Below are 21,466 nucleotides of genomic sequence, written 5' to 3' on the forward strand. Positions count from 1 at the left end.
CGTGGAAGTGTGGGATTGTTTTAAACAGTAACCGCTAGAGGGATACACATATACGGCTTCCAAACTCCCGCAAACACCATCATCCTATCACTGCGTGCCATGGAGAGAATTACCGTCAGCGAGAGTTGCCTACCTGTGTGTGTGACTTCCCCACTATGAAAAAAAAAAAAAAAAAACCACGCACACACACTCGCTCTCACACACGCACGCACAGCCCCGGAACATTTGAAACATGACTTGTTCTTTAAAAGACTTTGAGAGTAACTGCCTCTGAAGGGGGGGTGGAGGGGGGTGGGGGGTGGAGGTGGAGGGGGGGGGGGGGGGGACGCCGAGCTCCGACTTCTCCAAGTGTGTGTGTGTGTGTCTGCTGCTCCAGGCAATCAATGAGGACCGCGATGCTTACTTCTGCAGCGCCCTGTCCCTCTGCCCGTCTCTCGCCTCTCCAGATATTAGAGTGCATTTTCAACTTTTGTGCAGGCACACAGGGCTAAAGAAAAAAGGAAAAAAAAAAAAGAGGGAGAGAGGGAGAGAGAGAGAGAGAGAGAGAGAGAGAAAGAGAGAGAGAGAGAGAGGGGGGAGAGAGAAAAAAAAGAGAGAGGCAAGTTTTTTGGATTTTATTCTGGATCACAGCTCACCTCTTGCTCTCTGTAATAAATATGAGAGGTCGGTTTGCTGTCACTTTTCTTTGGAATTTAATAGGCTGTGTGCCATTTCTTATGCTGTTTTACGGGTAGGATAAAGGAAACAACAGCAAGGTAATGACAAGAGCCTGGCGGACAACTGTGGATTTCTGCGAGTAACTCCTACCGTCCAGAGGGGATGAGGGGGGCATCGGCCGGACCCCCCTCTTGATTGATTACTTATTAGTCATCCCTTTGGCTAAATGGGACCCATTGAAAAGGCACCGTGGAACACATACATGAATCAAATATTCCTGTGTCCCCTGAATGTCTCCAGAGTAGTTTTGCTTAAGAGAGGGGGTCGTGGCTTAGCATAATAAAGAGGGAAAAACAGCATAGCTTTATGGGTTTATTTAGACAGTTTCTACGCTTTGACATTCTACCGCTGTAAAAAGAGAGAAGGAAAAAACTCGAGAAGATCCCAAAGAGAAGAACATTGTGGACATATTTTTTTCTACTTATTCCGTTGTTTCTTTTATTTTTATTTTTCATTTTTCCTCTCCTATTTCAAATATTTTTTTTTCTTTTTTTTTTTTTTTTTTTTTTTTTTTTGCCATTTCCTCTACCGAAAAATGAAACTTTGGACATCACCCTGGGTGTCTTGCCTGGTTATTCTAATCTTGTGTTTTGGATCAGAGTGCGGGACAGTCCGGAGAAAGGGGAGATCCAAGAGGGAGTTGGTGCGCATTAGGGAGGCGAAAGCCACCATCCCAGGGGCTTGTGCCACACGTCTGCCCCGGGGCAAACGCTCTTTGCCCGGCTTGGAGCGGCGGGTGCTCCGCCAGCGCCGGCGCTCCTCTCATGCGGAGGAAAACTCTCCAGACCGGGGGAAAGCTGTCTATTTTACCGGCAGGGGAGACCAGCTCCGGCTGAAGCCCGGCGTGGAGATACCCAGGGGGAATTTCACTCTAGAGATGTGGATCAAACCGGAGGGAGGTCAACGATCGCCCACAGTGATTGCAGGTAGGAAGATCTGTGCATCCTCCATCCTTTTTGTCAACACAAACTCCTTTTATTAGTCTAACTCCAGAATGGGGGAGATAACGAGAGCCAAAGCATGAATAAAAAACAACAATAATCCGTTCATTATTTCATGTCAGTGATGTGCAGTGTGTCAAACAAAGCAACATGCAGTTTCAACGAGTTGAAAACGAGTTCATCTATCAGACTAGACAATGATGTAATGCTCTGAAAAGTACAGCGGATATTTTAGGTAGTGCAACCATAGGGTCACTGAAGATTTTGATCACATTTAAGTTTGCCACCTTGCAGGGAAGGGGGGAAGAGATGATCGCTGCGCATAAAATAAATGGAAATATTCACGTGCCGGTTTAATTCATCCACACACTTTTTATAAAGACGATCCATCTGAGTTCTAATCACATCATCTAAGTGGGGGATGTGGGCAGCGGATGAAGGCTCCTGCATCACTTGAACGGCAGCTGATGTCACCGTGCGTAAAATGTAATTTCTCTGAACCGACTTGGCTATTTTAAAGCTATGATGTAATGGCCAAAACTTTGTGCGCGAGCACGTCACGTCAGGCACAAAAAGCGGGAGAGAGAGAGAGAGATCCGCTGTATATGTGGAGGCGCTCAAAGCTCGCAGCTCAAGTCGCGAGCTGAGTGCCCCCCCCCCACCCTCCCAAATCCCCCTTCCTTAAAAAAAAAAAAAAAAAAAAAAAAATCGACACCTTTGGATTGGCTACTGGAGTTACGAGACAGGAGAGATCCAGGGTTTCCCCTCTCGCGCGGAAATGTGCTGCTTGTGTTTGTGCGCTTTTCAATGGCGCTCGGTTCAGTCCCTCCAAAACGCAGACGCTTCTCAGTCGCCGCCGCCGCCGCCGGTGGCGGCTTCCTAATTGAAGGCGCAATCAGATATAGTGGTGATGCGACTCTGTCTGAGCCACATGCACGCTCACTCCATCCCCCAGGAAGGCTGGAGACTTTGGCGTCTATGCGCACTGCTTTTTTGTCCTGCCCGATCTGCAGCCATGCGTAAAAGGAGCTCCAGAAAGGCGTCAAAACTGCATCATGCGTTTTGACCAATAGCGCCTTTTTGTGCATTACACTACGAGATGCCTCCCCTGCTTGTTTGTTGCTTTTTCTTGCCGATAGGGAGCGTTGCATACACTACCCATTGCTTACTACACTACTTTAGATGCCTGCCTTTGAACTGAATTGAACTCAGTTGTACTCGCTTCTTGTATGCCAGCCTCCACGTTTTGGGGGGACTTTGCTTAACAATATAAGTCGATTTACTTGTTTCGGTGTTTTTCTATCTGCCGGAGTCTCTGAAAACTGCCCCATCCCTCCACACACATAAATAATCACTTGTATGCGTGTGTGTCCAGATACAGTGCTCTTTGAGGTAGTGCTCGCCAGTTGGCAGCCGGACACGCTCTGCAAAGCCAATCCCTTGTAAGAGTCTCAGACAGGAGGAGATGGGGGTGAGAGGGTCTGTCGTGACCTGAGTGACTCTTAAAAATTCAAAGGATGGACACAATAACAGAAACATCTGTACAATATAACGCGATCTAGTACGACAACAACACAAACGACAAGCTCCGGTGACCGCACAGTTGAATAAACACATGTCAGACTCAATCCCCGCAACAGATGAACAGTCCAGCTTTTCACGTGTCTTATGGGATCACATTTTCCAAAGGTGTTGTTGTTGTTGTTGTGGTCAGGACCCTTCCTCGCGCTGCCTCTGGAAGATTAGTGCTCTTGCATAATCTTATTTGATTCTTATTCAAGATTTCCTCCCATCAGTGTCGCAGGGAATGAATGTAAAGACAACAAATATGACGATCAAACAAATTCACTTGAGCCTAATCTTTTAAATCCAATTCAGACCTCAGAAAATCCCAGTGCCTCTAAAAATGCTCCATCCCCTTGTTTTGATCCCAGCAGTGTTGTTTGCAGCAGTTGTTTTTTTTTTTTCTCTGCTCTCCTTACTGTGTTGTTTTGGTCATTTCTCTTTATCTCGTTTGGTGTTCTTCATGCATTCTTTCTTTCAGCTCTAATCTGTTATTTCATGAGGTGCTGCTTTTCAGTTTTAATGTCCTAATTAAGAATGCCTGATGAATAAGAACTAGGGTCCCACGTTTGCATTCAAGTATAGTCCAGTTTTGATGTGTAATTTTGAGCGCTCACTCCCTACTGGGTTGTTGGACCAAACATCCCAATTTAGGAAAAACAGATGCAGCTTCCTAAAATTAAATCAATATGGTATAAGGGAAAGCTTCAATTTGCTGGCAAATATTCCTGCATTTATCCAATTTTTTTTGATTTGACAAAGTAAAGCTTGTTTATTTTTATTTTTCTAAGAAACAGGACAATTTTCCATGAGTGCCGTTTATTCTTATTCTTTCAACTTCTCATAGATGAAACATAAACACCGAAAACATAGTTATCACGCATATGGTTTTCCCCTGGTACTCCGGTTTCTTCCCATTGTGCAAAAACATGCAATTCAAGGTTATTTGATGACTCTAGATTGGATGTAAATGTGAGAGTGAGTGTTTGAGATTGTCTTTGATGCATTGATGATCTATGTGCAATCTGGGGTCCCTGCTTTAGTCAGCTGGTATTGACTCAAGTGCCCCGCAGTCATAAGCTGAATAAGGCAGTATAGAAAACGGATGGATGTTTTTCGAGGAAACCATGGGTACCTTGGACATGCCTGTGCATTTTCCAGGCCTCAGTTGACCCAGAAGGCTCCTGCAGAAAACAGGGCTGTCATATTGTTGCCCTTTTTCCAAGTTGGAGAGGCGCACGTGGTCCGAATGGATCCCAGACTTAAAAACCAAACCGTCTGACACAACCTCACCTGACACATGCACACCCCCACCCGTCCACGGTGACGCCTGCAATCTCACAATCAGAACATCAAGTTCTGTGTCCAAATGTTACGCAAACTTTGCTGTGTCCGATTATCCCCCGCATCCAGGTCATGTGGGGTTGTCTCGCAATATAGGAAGAGGAAAATAAATCAGAGGAGAAATGGAGACAAGACAATTATATGCAGAGGGTGGATTGTGTTTTTTGGGGGGCATTTTTGCTTATTGGAGTGGTTCGTATGACAATTGTTGAAATATTTTGGCTCATCTTGGGGTTTTTTATGGATGACTAAGAGAAAGGTCACAGACTTATTTCATTAAAGTCAAATATATAAGCAGGACGTGCAACATTTTATACAGATTATAACTAACAACTACACAAATGACTGGAATATAAAAGATTTACTGAAGACTCTGCTTAATGCTTATCCTCAGCAACTCCACTGTGCCCCTGAATAGGAATACTAAATACCAAGCAATATTCTCAGATTTAATGGTAATGTTTTTACAAGTACCAGCAGAGAAAAAGGTGGTTTTAGTCTTTGCCACCTCACATTGAAAAACAGGTTTATGAGCAGCCATTGGCAGATCCTTTATGACTCATTAAAACCAGCATTTAGTTGGTTGATTCATAGTGATATTGGGCAGTCAAGTCAGATGTTTGAAGTCAAGTGTTTTAAAGTGGCCTGGTGACATTTCTTATAATTAATGCCGTTGTTATGTTCATCAGGTTTGTTTGTGAAATATCGATGGGTTTTTCCATTGTCTCCTCCGGGGAAATTTCTGGCGGTCACTTTGGTGTGACTATGAAAAGCGCCTTTCTTTGACCTTTCAGAGCCAGAACAGTTCAAAAGTAAACGGAGTCTTCATTGTTCCCTTCCTCCCTGCTTTTTATCAAGCCCTTGTGACATTTTTCTTTGAGTGTGTATGTGTTTTTAAACTTTTTCTTTTTCTTTTTCTTTTTTTTTTCCTCTGAGTGTGTTTTCATAGAGGAAGACAAATGGCAAGTGCGAGGAAGGTTGCTTTTGAACCCGAAAGGAACAGTGCTAGACCGTTGCACATGCAAATCCCTTTGTCTGCTGCGTTTCTGCCCGAACACAAACCTGAACTTCAGTGTTTCGGTTTGTCTGCGCGAATGGGTGTGTGTGTATTTGTTCATGAAAATGTATATATGCACCTTGGCGTAAGTATGTGCATGTGTGTATGTGTGTGTGTGTGTGTGTGTGTGTGTGTGGGTGTGTTTGTGTGAGTCCCAGCGGTCACAGTGTTGGGTCTGGAAAAGTGTAGCGTGTTAGATTAATTGAGCATGGCAGAATTATGACAGCTGTTTACACTAGGAGCCCTACGAGCATTTTAGCACACCTTTTAGCCTTGAGTGCACTAGCTGACAGATGGAAGGCTTTTTCCTTCCAGTGTAGTGGAAAGCCTGAAAACGTCATCCAGTGAAGGACTGACCTTGATGCTGAACCCAACCCTCACTCTTTGAACATTAGTCCATTGAAATACCAAGTTAATGAATGCACACTGCAGTGTGCATCTAATTAGACGCAGGTCAAAGTTAGCAAGATGTCTGCGCAATTACCATTATCCAGCCACTTACTGCAGGCTCAGGTAGCCTAATCGATTTGGAACAAAGGCATCCAAGTGGACAAGTGTGTTGAGCCAGAGTTGTGATCATCACTGTAGCAATCAGCTTTCAGACCATAATAAATGCAGCAGAGGCAGCTGTAAAGGGGTATGCGCAGGATTCTGATGCACACATCCCACTGGAAACGACGAAAGGCTTTTCATACCAATGATGACAGTGTTCTGGGCACAGATCGTCTCTTTGTAGATATATGTTTTTGCTCCGAAAGCACATGGAGTGCTACCCTGACGCGAGCAGCACTAGAAGTGAGAAGAGTAGAGTCCAGCTTTATCACCTGTGAATGAGCAGTTTTCCACATGCTGAAATGGAACTTGTTTGGTATTTGAAGGCACTTTGGAATCTTTGCATGCTTTTTGCCTAAATTGTTTGGATACATACGCAAAGTCATGAATGTGCAATAAGCAAGCACACATGCACATATATGAACGTGTGTGCCAGCGCGCACGTACTTTGACAAGCGCTGAACAAACAAACAGTTAGCATTCAGAGATCCCCTAAGAAGTGAAAACACATTACCATGCTGAAGCTGACATGCACAGTCCAAGTGAAACAGGAAAAAGGTGTTTTGGTACCTCTACAAAAACAAGGCTTTAGCAGAAAACTAGTCTTTTCTGGCTACCCCACTGGCAAGAGGCATTTACACGAACAACTTTAAATGTGCTCAGTGTTCACTAAAGCCTATACATGGAGATTTCCATGGGGTCTCCCTTAACGTAACATGCACTTCAACTCACATTCTTTAACAAGACACTTTTGGATGTAGAAAGAAAGTATCTTAGGCACATGGAATCCCTTTTCTCACCCATGCTTAGAGTTTCCCTTTAAGCTAAATAATTAAAAGTATATAATGTAATGCAATTGCTGTATCTATCATAAATTTATGTCACAGGCCTCTTCAGGGGCTTTTATTTTAAGGGCATACCTGATTAATTAAAGGTTAAATGGAAATGAAATAAGTTGGCTTGACTGCTTTATAATAATTTATACATGATCGTTGTTAGAAACAGCAAAAAAATAAAAATGTTTAAAATTGTTTTCATGCATCCTTGATAGGCCTCTAAAAAAATGCTGTGCTTACATTTTTACCTGTCAATACTAAAAACTGGGAATGATGACATGCTGTGAAAACTGACTTTGTTCATTTTGTCCACAGGTCTGTATGACAAATGCTTCTATGCCTCCAGCGATCGAGGCTGGCTGCTTGGCATCCAGGCGGTGAGTGAACATGGGAACCGTGAACCCCGCTTCTTCTTCTCCCTTAAAACTGACCGTGCCCACAAAGTGACCTCCATCCACTCCAATGCTCATTACGTACCCAACCAATGGGCACATGTGGCGATCACATACGACGGCATCTACATGAAGCTTTTCGTCAACGGCGCTCAAGTTGGCGTTAGTCGGGAGCAATCGGGCGACGTCTTCAGCCATTTGACCAAAAAGTGCAAAGTGCTGATGATCGGAGGAAATGCACTGAATCATAATTACAGAGGGGCAGTGGAAAGGGTGGGTCTTTGGAGGGAGGCCCGAGGGCAGCGGCATATTATCAGGGATATGCAAGGCCACGAAGACCCGCAAGATCTACCTCAACTGGTCATCCGTGAAACATTCGAGCACCCGGGCCGTAAGTGGTTGACTGTAAAAGACGGTAGCTTTCCCCAGCCTGACCAAGGAGGAGGCGGGCGACTGGGATTTCTCGGAGGTGATGGAGGACTGAGAAATGCCGAGGGATTACTGGACACAACCCTGGAGCCTCCAGCGTGTGGTCAAACTGTCTGCGACAACGTTGAGGTCATTAAAAACTACAACCAGCTTTGGACCTTCCGGCGGCCCAAGAAAGTTCAATATCGCGTCATAAATATTTGGAATGATGCAAGGACAAGGCCAACTGTGTCAGACCACCAGATCAGCCTGCAGCACCAGCAGCTCAATGATGCCTTCAGCCCCTACAACATCACCTGGGAGCTCAGCATTCACAATGTGACCAACTCGTCCCTACGCAACCGTTTGATTCTTGCTAACTGCGACATCAGCAAAGTTGGTGATGAAGTCTGTGACCCAGAGTGCAACCATCCACTGACTGGCTATGACGCAGGTGACTGTATGTCAGGGTATCGAAGCAACTGCCCCGAACATAAACAGGGCAATGGTGTGTGTGATCCCGAGTGTAACTGGGAAAATTTCTCCTACGATCTCGGCGACTGTTGTAACCCCAACGTGACGGATGTTACCAAGACGTGCTTCAACCGCTCCTCTTCACACAGGTAAGATGATTCCCCTTTCATTTTGCATGTTTCATGTTTTTTCTTTTATTTTTTTTAACATTTATAAATCTCTTTTTAAATTTTTTCGTAGACATACGGCATTGTTGTACAACATCAGCCATAAAGACTCAACAGCAATCTGTGTTTAATTTGAATCTTTTTTTCTAGCTGACATGATTGGACTATTTAAGGAAATCTACTCCAAGCTATAGCCTCACATGGCTTGAGTAAATCAAACAGCCTTTCTTTCCATACATGTGTCCCCGACGGAAGGTTTTTTTTTTTATGTCTAGTCCTACTGTTTCCTAGGCATTTCGGCTGAGGCTGAGTGTAACTCAACTCCCAGCCTGTGTGGCCCGGGAAATCCTCCGGGGGCAGCTAGTCCAATCTAGACTTGGCCTGGTTCAATCAGTGTTCCACACTTAAGCAGGGCAAAACAAATGCAACCGGATGACTTTCCCGGTAGCAAACGCACAAAGCTGAACCATTCATTTTTGTTTCCAGTTTTCAACAATTCTTCCCACCTTTTTCTACTCTGTCTCTCCTATACCCAGTGGTCTTAATTAAGCTGCCTTGATTGGAGAGGGGAGTTGGTTTGGAAAGAGTGACGTTCTAAACAGAGCACGAGGGCAATTAGAGGTCAAAAAGAAAGTGCAGTATAGTTTTGTTTTGCTTTTTTTTCCCCCCTTAGCAAAGGAAATCATTTCAAAGACAGACCCCTCTTGCATGTGTCCTGGGCTGCTAAATTAGCCTGTAAGCATGGGTGCCTGAAAGGATTTTCCAAGAAAAGCAGTAAAGAAAATTTCTCTTCACTTACATGTAAATGAACCAGTGTTACAAACTTCCGTTGAGCTGCAGGCGTACTATATAAGACTGGGTTTTTATTTCTTTTTTTTTTTTTTTTTGTATTTTTCTATGGTAACTCGAGAAGAACACAGAGAACTCTGTAAATGCATGAAAATTTTTTGTTTTTGCGGTAACCTCACTGTGGTTGGTAGATGATGAGTAAAAGCTGGCAAACAGAGCAAATCTTTGGAATTTTCTGTAACAAGGTTTATGCCAGACCTCCAATAGCTGGATTGTTTGTTTCTTGGTACGCTGAAACTCAACACAGTAGAGTGAGACATTTTTGTGGACAATGCAGGAGGTCTTTATGCCTGCACCAGAAAAAAAGAGACAGAAATGACCAATGTTTGTCGGTATTCGCTGCCACTGTCATGTGAGGACAAGTGAAAGGGAGAGGAGCTGGTAGACCTTGTGTGTGGGATTGTTTGGGTCTTTATGATAGCATGAATCAAGGAGACAAAGCTGTTTTCGATCACGGTTGAAGCTGGAAGCGCTGTCTGTTTGGCACTGTCCCGTTGTTTAAAATGACTGCTAAATAGCTAAATAATGACATCTAATTAACAACATCAGAGGGGAAAAGCAGGTGGGCTTGCCTTTGCTTCCATATCTCAGTTCCCACCACATCCTTTCCAACTTAGTCATCGTTCGGAACTCATTCATCAAGCGGGGCCTAACTATTTTAAACCAACGGCAAAAGGCTTGCCAATGCGATGTTTGATTCATCCTTTGGGCCATTTGAGTGACCGGTTTGCAAATTGAGTGCACCAGATAGAGGAGAAGAATGGAACGAATTGAAAAAAAAAAATACAAATATGTCTAAAAAATAGATCTAATCTGCTCAAGTGGTTGCTTATTTTGCTTTGATTATGGTATGTCTGGAGAGCCGTGCAGAGAGCTGCACTACAAACAGTTTGACATTCCTCCTTAATTATGGAATTCTGGATGAACAATGTACCGCGTATGCAAGGGAACAATGGTTGTGAGGTCCCGCATTTATTTTTGCAGCATTTGCGCCTGTTACCACTTAGGTGTAGTGTTTTCAAAAAATCTGGCAAACACGGGACACAAGCAGCTCTGTGGGATTGAAGCAGTCTCTTTTCTGAAAATACCATTGATAATAACTCCCCCACTTTTTCTTTTTCTCAACTTTTGGCGAAGAAAATATTTTGCATTGTTTTCACAGGCTTGGCATTGTCAAGGGCTAATAGGTCATCTGTTTTCCTTCGGCCTCCGTTTCTCTCCTCCTCCTCCTCCTGAGTCAATACCTCTCACTGTGGCAGCTTAATGGATGGACCACCTTATGTCTTTCATTCACTCCCTCTCCCTGCTGTATTCTAACTCATTGTGGGGAGCTAATCTCCAGGGCCCTTGACTTGGGTGTTTTACAGTTGGTCGTCTAAACCTTAAGCCCCCATCCCATAAAACATAATGGAGTGCTTGGGCGTAAATACCAGGACTTTGTACTTCCCCTTTAAAGCTGTAGCACACTTATAAAAACACCTGTTGTCAAGGTTTCACCTGTGCTCTCATGGGGGCTGGTAGGAGTCTCGACTCAAAGTTTTTGCAAAACCAGGGGATTGATGGGAATGTAGAGGAGGGGGGACTTAACTTGGGCCAGTGTAGGAATGCGGGGTAGTTGCATCTGGCTTTGACAAGATAATATTTATCGAGATACTGTTGGAGGTCTTTTGAAAATATGACACATGAGGGAATTCGGCTGATTCTACATTGGCAAGGTAACTGTGGTTCAGAAGGGAAGGAGGGTGCTGATGAAGAGGTTCATACTTTTTTTTTTTTTACACCTAATGCTCAACTTCGTACTTTTACTTTTCGGTTTGGATGCATTTGAAACATCTGATTGGCCATTTATATGTCTCCAAATTGTGCGTCGGCAAAATTCATGGAAGTTCTTCTCCACATGTCTTCCTTAGAAGGGAATAATAATCAAAGGACTAAGCTGGAAGGTTAAAGAGGAGAGTGCAAGTATAGTAATAAAGCCTGAGATGAATGATGGGTTTAGGGGCTGTGGTGTTGACCGACCTGATGACAGAGGAGCTAAGCCCCCCCCTCACCGCCCCCACTCCAATTTCAAAAAAAGTGTTCTTGGCCATGAGACCGTCACTGCCTCGCCAGCTCACCCTGGCTTTCACACTTTGCTGCCCAAGACATATCTATATGAGTCAAATTTATGGGCTTATATGAATTATACATGGATGTAAATGGATGAAGTCGTAATCCCCCATTTAGTATGTATCAGATATAAACGCGTTAACACGACAGTTTGGACTGCCTTGTGTACCCCCTGATCTCCTCTGCAACAGATGCCTGCAGTGATGACTGATTATAGAAAGACTTGAATTTGTGCTTTCACCTTACCTTTCGCTTCTTCCTTTGCTCAATTTTCTTTATTTGTGCCCTGTCTGTGAATTTTTGCAATGTTGTTTTCCCAGGACATGTCTGAAAAGTGGTGTGGTTAAATGCATGGAAAATCCTGTCCTTCCCTAGTGGCTCATCTTTGCTAAAAAAAAAAAAAAAAAAATCATGATGAGAGGCAAGAGTGGAGAACAGGGGCTATGGGATGGGGAAATAGTTGATTTTTGTGTGTGTGTGTCTATGTGTGTGTGTGTTGAGAGAACGAGCCTCGTGTATGGGGTAAAGCGGGGTAAAGAGTTGTTGGCAGGGAGGTTTGAGTAAGATGCGAATAGACAGATAGAAAGACAGAAATGTCTAAAAGGTCCAAACTGTTCTGACTACAAACACCCTTATGGTGAAGTCATTGGGTACGGATTTCCTGCAGTGGCAGCTTCCCAAAACCTCCACCAGATCTTCACCACCATGTCTTTAGAGACCGTGTGGAATCAGAAACACGCACAGATGAACATTGACATGCAGAAACACAGAACGCACACTAGCCCCTTTTCTTAAATAGAACAGTTTGGTTTTGATTTGATTCCACCCCTGCATGTTACAGGACTCAGGGTGCTCTGAAAATCAATATTCTATAAATTTTTTAACCCAACAGTAGAATTGTTGCTCTTTTCTTCGCTGAGTCAATCATTTGAGCACCAAACCCTTCTGAACCCTTCCTCCCTCATGCATGTCCAAAAAACTCTGGACAAATATTTTCTAAGGAAATAATGAAATTCCTGAAATTATGAGGAAGAGGGTCCTTATATCATCTGTTCTTTCGCTCTGTCTCTCCATCCCTCTCCATAGACCAGGCCTCAGCAAGTGCCCTATGTTGCTCTCCAGTGGCTTTGAAGAAAGCATGCGCTGCCCTTTTATTTGAAACGTCTGTTTTGAGGGAACACTGAATCTTCTCTAAGCAACTCCTTATCTTTCTTATGATTTGAGGCATCAGGCAGACTTAGGCGGCAAATGTTGAAGAGATGTTATGAAACACGTTGTCTTGCTTCATGTAGACATTGATGGAAACTATAGTAGATTTGTCTTGGTGGAAAAGTATCTCGCTGGTCTCGCTGCCAAACACAGATCTTTAGTGACTTTTAAATTGCTTTCTCGCGCTACGGCAGCGTTTGGTGCAGAGGTTGCATTTCTAGCGCACAGTATTTAAGTTATGACCAAAATTGGAGGAAAGGAGCGCGCGTGGGTGCATATGGCCACATTTTATGACTCATTTCGTACATTTTAAAATGTCACGATCAGAGGAGATTATGTCAGTCTAATAACGTAGCTGAACGTTCTAGTCTAGACACCATGGACTGTAAAATGGTCTAATAAGCATTAAACCTGAAATGGTTTAATAAAAAAAAAAAAAAATAACAGCAAGGCCAATTATAATTTATCTCATACAGTGAATAAATACGAGTCTATAAACTGGCGTAGTCTCACACGGTACCTCTTCCAGTGGCAATCAAATCCTCTGCCGTAATTCAGCTGGAAACACAGAAGAATCGGTTGAAAATACAGTTTGTCAGAAAATATTTAATGGCTATAAACACGATAGTGAAATTGCACCTTAGCTATCAATGATATGAGTTAAAAATAAACGAGTGTCTTCATCCACTGCAACTCTACACTGCCACGCGACTTCAGAGTGCGTCAAAACATCGTGTAAATATACCTTATTTTGAGTAGGCCATTGAGTGGTAGAGTCAATATAAATAGCACACTCCTGAATGTGTGCTTCACAAAGGAAAAGGCTTTGAAATTTTTGCTTTTATCTTTATATTTACCTGAGTTCAGTTAAGTGGGACAAATGGCATATGGATGTTAAGAAGCAAACAAAGAATGGTATTTACTGTTACAAAATGTGATTGTCGGAAAAAAAAAAAGATTGGCTGAAGAAAAGGAGAAATTTTACAGGCACAAATAGATCTTTATGAGGTTATGAATTTTTGATGTTGAAACTTTATAGAAATTGTATGTTTTATAGCAATAGTTTTGAAAGTGTGAGGTCAATAGAATAAAAAAAGTGTAATAAATGATACCTTTTCCCAGCATTGTTTATTTTTATGTATGTTTTCAATGTTTTATTGAGAAACAGTAAAAAGTAATAGGTAGTGGGTACAACTATTCATTATTATCTTTTAAAACACATTTTGAGATTTTAATTTACTGGATGTGGTATTAGGAATATATTTTTTAAAAGCACAAACCTTACTACACTTATTAGTTTGTACAATGACTTTGTTGATAATTTTAATTGAAAGGAGAAGAGTTATGCTTTGTTCAACAACAGCCTTTCTCAATATTTTAATGTGAAAGTCATATGAAAGTAAGGTTTTCAATAATAAAAAAAAAAAAACCCCACTACCTGGCCTGAGTGTAATGTTTTTTTTTTTCTGTGACGGAGGGTTCACTCCCACACTATTTAAACTCCTTTAATATGGATCTTAAAGCAGATATATATAGCCCTGATTCTGTATGTGATCATGTTAATTAGTCTAAATCTTCACTTGTAACATTACATCAGTAGCATATTGGCTGTCCCCAGATATCGGCCTCTGTTGTTCTGTCATTGTGTTCGCCTAAAATCTTGGATATGGTAGATGTTTACATATGTAGTTTATTCTATCTCGAACTAACTCATTAGGTGTGTGAGGCTGAGAAGACCATGATTCAAACAGCTCACCACACCTCTGCGTTTGAGGAAATGCTTCCTATAGAGACTCAGTTGTAGTACATGTTTGTTATCCTAACCTCAGTGTGCACAACATGCAAAATATGAACACAACATATCACATATAAAGTGGGTCACTCAAACTGGGCCAAAGCATCCGAAGACCTAATTTATGACAGTAGGACCAGTGTTATATTTTGATTCTGATAAAAAACTCCTGCTTCTGTACCCGTTGTAGGGCCAGAGACTGAATAATAAACTAAAATTTCAACATATGCAACAGATTACAGACTCTTCCAAGAGATGACTGAGCTTGCTGATGCAGTTTGCCAGGACCACCAGCCAGGCCCATAGAGAAAAATATGTTTGATGTGTTCATAAAATGAATGACAGTTTCACTGCTGGAAAGATATCTCATTGTGCTGAGTGATTGCAGTCATTAGTACGGCTGCTCGTACACTGGGAATCTGAGAAAAAACATTATGTCGAGGATAGGGAGACGTCAGAATACCTGAGCAATTAATTGACGTCTCAGGCTGCCTTGATTGAGCCCAGGATGTCCAGTCAGATCAAAAAAAGAAATGAATGTGTAGGTATTTGTTTCATGACCGCAAATGCTCACACGCATTCTTCATTATATTAAAACTACTTTGCAGAATTGTTACATCAACTATGCATATATGACAGCCAAGATCAACCTTTAATTTGCATTTATTTTATTTATTCAAGAGTCCACTTCAATAAAATATATTATAATTTCTTGCTGCTTCTAAAACCGAGTTCCACCAGCACCTGCTTGACTATTATGTGGCTATGGTTTACATATTTTGTCGTATGTTGAAATAAAGAAGACAGATGCCTAAAAGAACTGTGAAAGACGAACAAACTCATGGAGAAAAATGTTTTATTATTCTGGTTATTGCATGATTCACTGTGGGCCAACACAAAAACATCCACCATCATCAACACAAAAACATTGCGGCTTGTTTTTAGCAGAAAGTGGGAATTCCACTCAAACGGTACTATATGCCCATAGCTGCATATTTGGGGTTATTGTACTGTTTATAGCACTTCCTAGGCAACAGCATTAAAAACACAGTGTTTATTGCCCTTCTGTTGCACAAGTGTAAGTGAGAGTGAACTGCAGCAACGCGAGCTGGAAAGGGAAGGAATTGTTTGATTGTTTCAACGCACACCGTAAAACAAAAACTTGTTTACCTCAAATCAACACCTGCCAAGACCACAGGCCAGGTGTGCCGCCCAACTAACAGCAGACTGTGTGGAGCCAAAATTTAAACACTGTTTTGCAACTGATGTTAAGGGAATGTGAAACAAATATGTACTTTATTCACAAATGCAAAGAAATTATTTATTAAGTACGAATAATGACAAGTTACAGGAAGTAGTAGTAGTGGCAGTCTCATTTATATTGCACAAAGTGTAACATAAATAAGTAAATAAACATAAATAACAAAAAAATCCTTAAAATTCAAGGACTAAACTTCCAGCAGATTTAGATTCGAAGGCGGCAGCTTTCAGCTTGGGGTTAGGGGATAGCAACAGAGATAAAGATAAAACAGCAAAAGCAACAAACACGTTGACTTAAGACATAAGCTTATCCACTTGCTGCAGACTTGATGTGAGATGTAGGAAGCACAGTTCAGAAGCCTTCAGGTCCACAGCCAAGGGAAAGCAAAAAGGAAGTGGGCAGACAGGAGAGCACAGACTACAGGAGAGACACATGAAGTTGATAAATGCAATGGAATATGGGAGATAATTGAGTGCATTAACGAACTTCTTTGAGCAATCTAACGATCCATGATGTCCCAGGGTGAAATGAGCCTGCCCTAACTGTAAGGTCTATTGAACAGGAGAAGTTAAAACTTGATCTCAGACTAGGTTAGCCTTAATAATTGAGGGTAAGAGCTGGTTCAACAAGAGAGGAGAGAAAAATGTTTTCTGCTGGTGAAAGCTTTGAACTGGAGACAGGCCAGTTCAACATCCAGACTTTTTGACCGTGAAGTCATGCTGTCATGATGGATGCAGTATGTGGTCAAGCTTTGTTCTGCTGAAGCACCGAGTTCTTCTCCCCAAAAGAACAGCTAAATGAGAAAATATGTTGTCAAGTCAAATGTCATACTTGTTATCACTGATAGTCCATTGATATTACATTATCAGATGGAAAAGTACACTAAAGACTCCAATGCAACCCCTTTTTGCAGGTTTGTGATTTATGTACCAGAGTGGCTCGTTTTGGCGCTTTTCCACGAATCTCCACTTGGCCCTTCTCCGCTCGGTTCGGCCCTGGTACCCATTTGTTTGTATTACAGTTTAGTTTTTTATATGGCATCAATGGTTTAGTGGCTCATACAGGTACTTTGATGGTCCCTGCTGGTCCCTGATCGGCCGAAGTTCCAAGCAGGCCAAGCAGGGTTTCTTTTGTTTTAGGAAAACAATTTAGATTTTTTAAAATCCTTGAAAGTAATGAAAAATGAATCTGCACTGAAACTTTGTAAATTGTTAGAGCATTTTATGTTAATGTAAGTCATATTTTGATCCCTGGTAATTTCTGTGTGGATATGTTATTGTTATTACATAACTTAACAACAATTTTCTTAATTTTTAATTTATATTTTTTCTTTTCTTTAGCGACTTAATTTTCTGTCTGTATTGATGTGTTCAACCTCTGTAGATGATATGATGAAGGTGTTTTACAAAGTTGTGCCTGAGGGGGCGCTGAGAATGTGACGTCGGCAGATGCCGTCCGCTGATTGGCCAGAATGTGACGTCAGTAGTAGAATCGGGAAAGCGCCTGCGCCAGACTCACACCCGCCATTTTTAAAACCCCACAACAAAATATACATATGTGGAAACAGCAATCTGGAAATATGCTCAAAAATCGACCTGTCTGAGGAGTGACGAGGTGCGGAAATGTGCGGTGGCCAAGGAGAGGATTCAGCGGGAGCTACACGGAGCGCACTGCACCGGGACAGTGTAGCTGGAAGCCCCCGGTGGAGGTGGTTTAGCCATTTACGGCCGCAGACAGGCGAGCAACAGCAACTAGAGGGAGAATGGCGTCAACTCGATCACGGCCGTGTTGGGTTGGTGAGTATTTGTGACTTAAAACGTTTTTTAATGTTACTGAAGCAGCAGGTTGTAAACTCACAAAGAGCAAAGATAATTTGTAAGTGACGTCGTGGTCTCCCGTGTGCGTGTGTAGGCAGAGCTAGCTAATTAGCCACAGCTAGCCGAGGAGCCGTCGATGTAAACTACTTTCTCCGTTTGTGTTTTGCTTTTTGCTGGAGCATTCCTGCTGGTTCCCAGTGTCACCGCTGCCCCACTGAGGAAGGAGACCAGACAGAATGCTTCCTTCAACCAAGTTCTCCGTAGTGTGCTTGGTTGTGTGGAGTGGAGCTGGAAGTGTGTTGGTGTTGTAGTACTGTGTGCAACCCATTTCCCCGCTGTGTCTTGCTCTGTCCTGGGGGAGGTAAACAGTACTGTACACACTTTGGACTGAATAAACATCTTTGTGATTGTTGAGAAATGTGTTCTGTCTGTTATTGCACTGGTGGGGAATCGGTTTCTGTAGCATAAAAACTTGTAGCTGTACTATCTATAATGGGGGAAAACGACCAAGACCGGCCAAGGCAGGCCAAAGTGAACCATGCGAAGTAGGGCCAAGTGAGGACTGGTGGAAAAGCGCTCTTACAATCCCAATTTTTCAAATGTGTTATAGTTCTTTATGGCTTTATCTATGGCAGGGATGGTGGAAATGTAACTACTGTATTTATGGATTTTGCAACAAACTTCTCACAGACAGTGACTTGTGCTGGAGCTCTTCAGATAATGCAGTGATTACTACATAATGGAGCCTTCTAATGTGGCCTCAGTCATGGACCTTTGGCAAAGAGAATTCAAATTGTTTGAATCAGTTAATGATATGATGTGCTGTGGAAGTTGGAACCATCAACAACTTCATTATGTTATACAACATACTTTTTTTTTTTTTACTTTTTTTTTCTTGAACTGTCTGAAAAATCGGGTAAAATATCTGTAGCTCAGTCAAATCACTGAGCTGTTTCCAAATAATCCAGTTTGTTTTAAATTGTATCTTGAGCAGTTTTAGAATTTTTCCAGTCTTTTGTTGTCACTCTTCAAAAATTTTGGAGATTTTTCTTCAAATATTGTCTACGGATCATTCTTCTCTAAGCATCAGTGCTTTCTTCCATTTTCACTTGATAGTGCACTTATAAAATATACCTCAGCTCAACGGGATCCTTATTCAGAGCAATTTTTCTCAACAATAACATTATGTAAGGTCTTTTTTTTTTTTTTTTTTTTTTTGCAAAAACTGATTTTGTTATTTGTAAATCGCTGCTTTGGTGAATTCAATTAACTCAATTTGAAATACAGATTTTCCTCTTGTTTTTCAAATTTTCCAGAGCATATTTGGATGTGAAAGAGCTGAAAGAGATTCTGCATTTGGATGGCTCGACTCACCTGAATGTCTTCTTTGCCAATTCTTCTGATGAAGATCTGGCAGGGGTTGCCACTTGGCCCTGGGACAAAGAGGCCCTCACACATTTGGGTAGAACACAAACAAAAACGCATACATGCATGTATCCGCACTCTCATTCCCACACTCATGTGCATGCACACATCCCGTCTTTGGCAGCCCTGATTGTTGATTTTGAGTAATTACAGTTCAAGCCCCAAGCAGTTTCTGTCTTCATCACAGCTCTCACAGGGAAGGAGGTGATAATGAAGCTGAGGAGGTCCATGAATAATGCATTGTCTGAGTCTTACTCCACTTCCACAATTACTTTACGCTACATTAGAAATAGGCATTTGTATATTGTGCGTACTCACTTGAGTGTTTTCATCATGCATATGAGTGACTTCCTCCTCTGTGTTTTTTCAGGTGGAATTGTGCTGAATCCTTCCTTCTACGGTACATTTGGCCACACCGACACAATGGTGCATGAGATTGGTCATAGCCTCGGCCTTTACCATGTGTTTCGAGGCATATCGGAGATTGAATCGTGTAATGATGCGTGTTTGGAAACTGAGCCCTCAATGGAGACGGGCGATCTCTGCGCGGACACAAACCCCACTCCCAAGTACAAAGGCTGCACCGATCCTGAACCGGGCAACGAGACCTGTGGCTGTCGGCATTTCACGCACACGCCGTTTAACAACTACATGAGTTATGCAGGTGAGACGGGGCCTCTCGAGTGCATTTTGCTACTTACCGGGGCAATTTGAAGAATCTCCGTCTGTGTGCACTTCGAGACAGGTGTGGAATTTTGCAGGTTAAATAGCACCGGTGAAACGTAGCTGGAGACAAATCTTTTTATATCACTCGCTGTTTGCCAAGGGCAGTTTATTGCCTGAGATAAGTTGAAGAAAATAATGTTACAACACATCAACAGGTGGCTTGGATTTGTGAGGCGCTTTCTTACTTCATTTCTTTTCATTTCAGCGATTAATCCAAAGTACTATCATCACCCTGACCGACTGCCACTTTTGTCTGCAGATGATTCTTGCACAGACTCTTTCACACTGAACCAGGTGGCGAGGATGCACTGCTACCTGGACCTCGTCTACCAGACCTGGCAGCCTGTCTCCAAACCACCTCCAGTACCAATGGCGCCCCAAGTGGTTGAGCAGCATCATAATTCCATCACCCTGGAATGGTTTCCCCCAATATCCGGACAGTTTTACGACAGGTGAAATTAACTACAGAGAGGTTGTTAAGCAGAACTTCATAAAAGTTATATTAATATACCGGTTTCACACTTTTTTCTTTTTCTTTTTTTAAATTTAGATTAAAACAGGTAAAATTCCATTAGTACCCAAAAACATAATGGAACTCTCTGTACATATCATACACAAAATCACTCTCTATACTGTTTCTGTTCATCACACATGACTCCTTTGGTCTGTATCTAAGTTGGTTGCTGTGCCTCCCTGTTGGTTTCCTAGAGAAGTGGGATCAGTGTGTGATAAATGCACAGAGGGGAGAGTTCTCCTGCAGTACGCCTCCAATTCATCTTCTCCACGGCCGTGCAACCCGTCTGGACACTGGTCCCCACGAGAGGCTGAAGGTAAGCAACAACTTTTAATACAATGGTTCCTGGCACTGCACTTAGCCATTTAGGACGCTTCTCGGGAACATGCAGCCACTGCATCCGCCTCTCATCCACAGTTGCAGAATAGGATAGCAGGGTTTCAGGCTTGCCTGTTGATATTGTTCTAAGTCAATACTGAAATATCGGTCACAGACTCAACCTCAAAGTATGTGAATGACTAACTGCATTCGTGACTTGAGTGCCGTGGGACAACATGTAAAGATCAAAGAGGTTGATTCCCAATGGATGGATCTTTATGGTACCATGGCCTCCAGGACCAAACCCCAGGTTAAAGATCATGTCGGTGCAGTTATTTCCCATTTTTGGATGCAGTTTATGAGGTTTGCATGTTATTGATGTGCTGTGAATCAAAGTTGGAGCATAAATGGAGACATGTCACCTAATACCATTACAGTACAGTTATTATTCAGTAATTAGATCTTGACTCTCCTTTGTGTACCTCTTTTCACTCCATTGTTCTGGTATCAAGCATTTTCTGGATTTTATACATGCATGTGGCTGGTTGCAGCTGTGTGTGCATGCTGTCATGTTTCTTACAGTTTCTCATAAACATTTTAACACATATATGAGTTCTTAAATCAAAATCAGTTACACCAGGAACACACTTGCACCATGCCTTGCAGGCATGCATGTACTGCTGGAGCAAAGTTTTCCATTTTTTTAAATCTGAATTTAAAACACTTCTTCATGTGGAAACTATACAGCCACAGTAATAAATGTTAAGTCTTTTTTTTTTCTTTCTTTTTTTTCTTGGACCAGCTGTATTAATGAACAGGCCTGTTCGAGAGCATTTTAATGCTTCATTGGAACTAAATTCTGCTTGGCTTTCATCTCTGTCTGTTGACAATGTGTTGTGGTGAAGTTGATCGGCTCAAAATGCTCTGAGTTACTTTCTGGAGGTGATTTAGTTGCTCCTACTTATTCATAGGACTTTCATTTCTAATTAGCAAGG

The 21,466-nt window shown here is 42.2% G+C and overlaps 1 protein-coding gene across 2 annotated transcripts in view; it reads left to right on the plus strand.

Moving 5' to 3' along the window:
- Positions 1-1,252: 1,252 nt before the first annotated feature.
- pappaa (pregnancy-associated plasma protein A, pappalysin 1a) overlaps positions 1,253-21,466 on the plus strand; it is a 92,287-nt gene continuing 72,073 nt past the window's right edge. For both annotated transcript variants that reach the window (XM_030084476.1, XM_030084477.1), the window contains exons 1-6: positions 1,253-1,643; positions 7,326-8,433; positions 18,805-18,950; positions 19,284-19,577; positions 19,899-20,091; positions 20,348-20,469. In XM_030084476.1, coding sequence (XP_029940336.1) covers positions 1,253-1,643; positions 7,326-8,433; positions 18,805-18,950; positions 19,284-19,577; positions 19,899-20,091; positions 20,348-20,469 — 2,254 coding nt within the window. The remainder of the gene's footprint in view (positions 1,644-7,325; positions 8,434-18,804; positions 18,951-19,283; positions 19,578-19,898; positions 20,092-20,347; positions 20,470-21,466) is intronic.

Source organism: Salarias fasciatus (assembly GCF_902148845.1).
Source record: "Salarias fasciatus chromosome 7 unlocalized genomic scaffold, fSalaFa1.1 super_scaffold_4, whole genome shotgun sequence".
Classification (NCBI taxonomy): Eukaryota; Metazoa; Chordata; class Actinopteri; order Blenniiformes; family Blenniidae; genus Salarias; species Salarias fasciatus.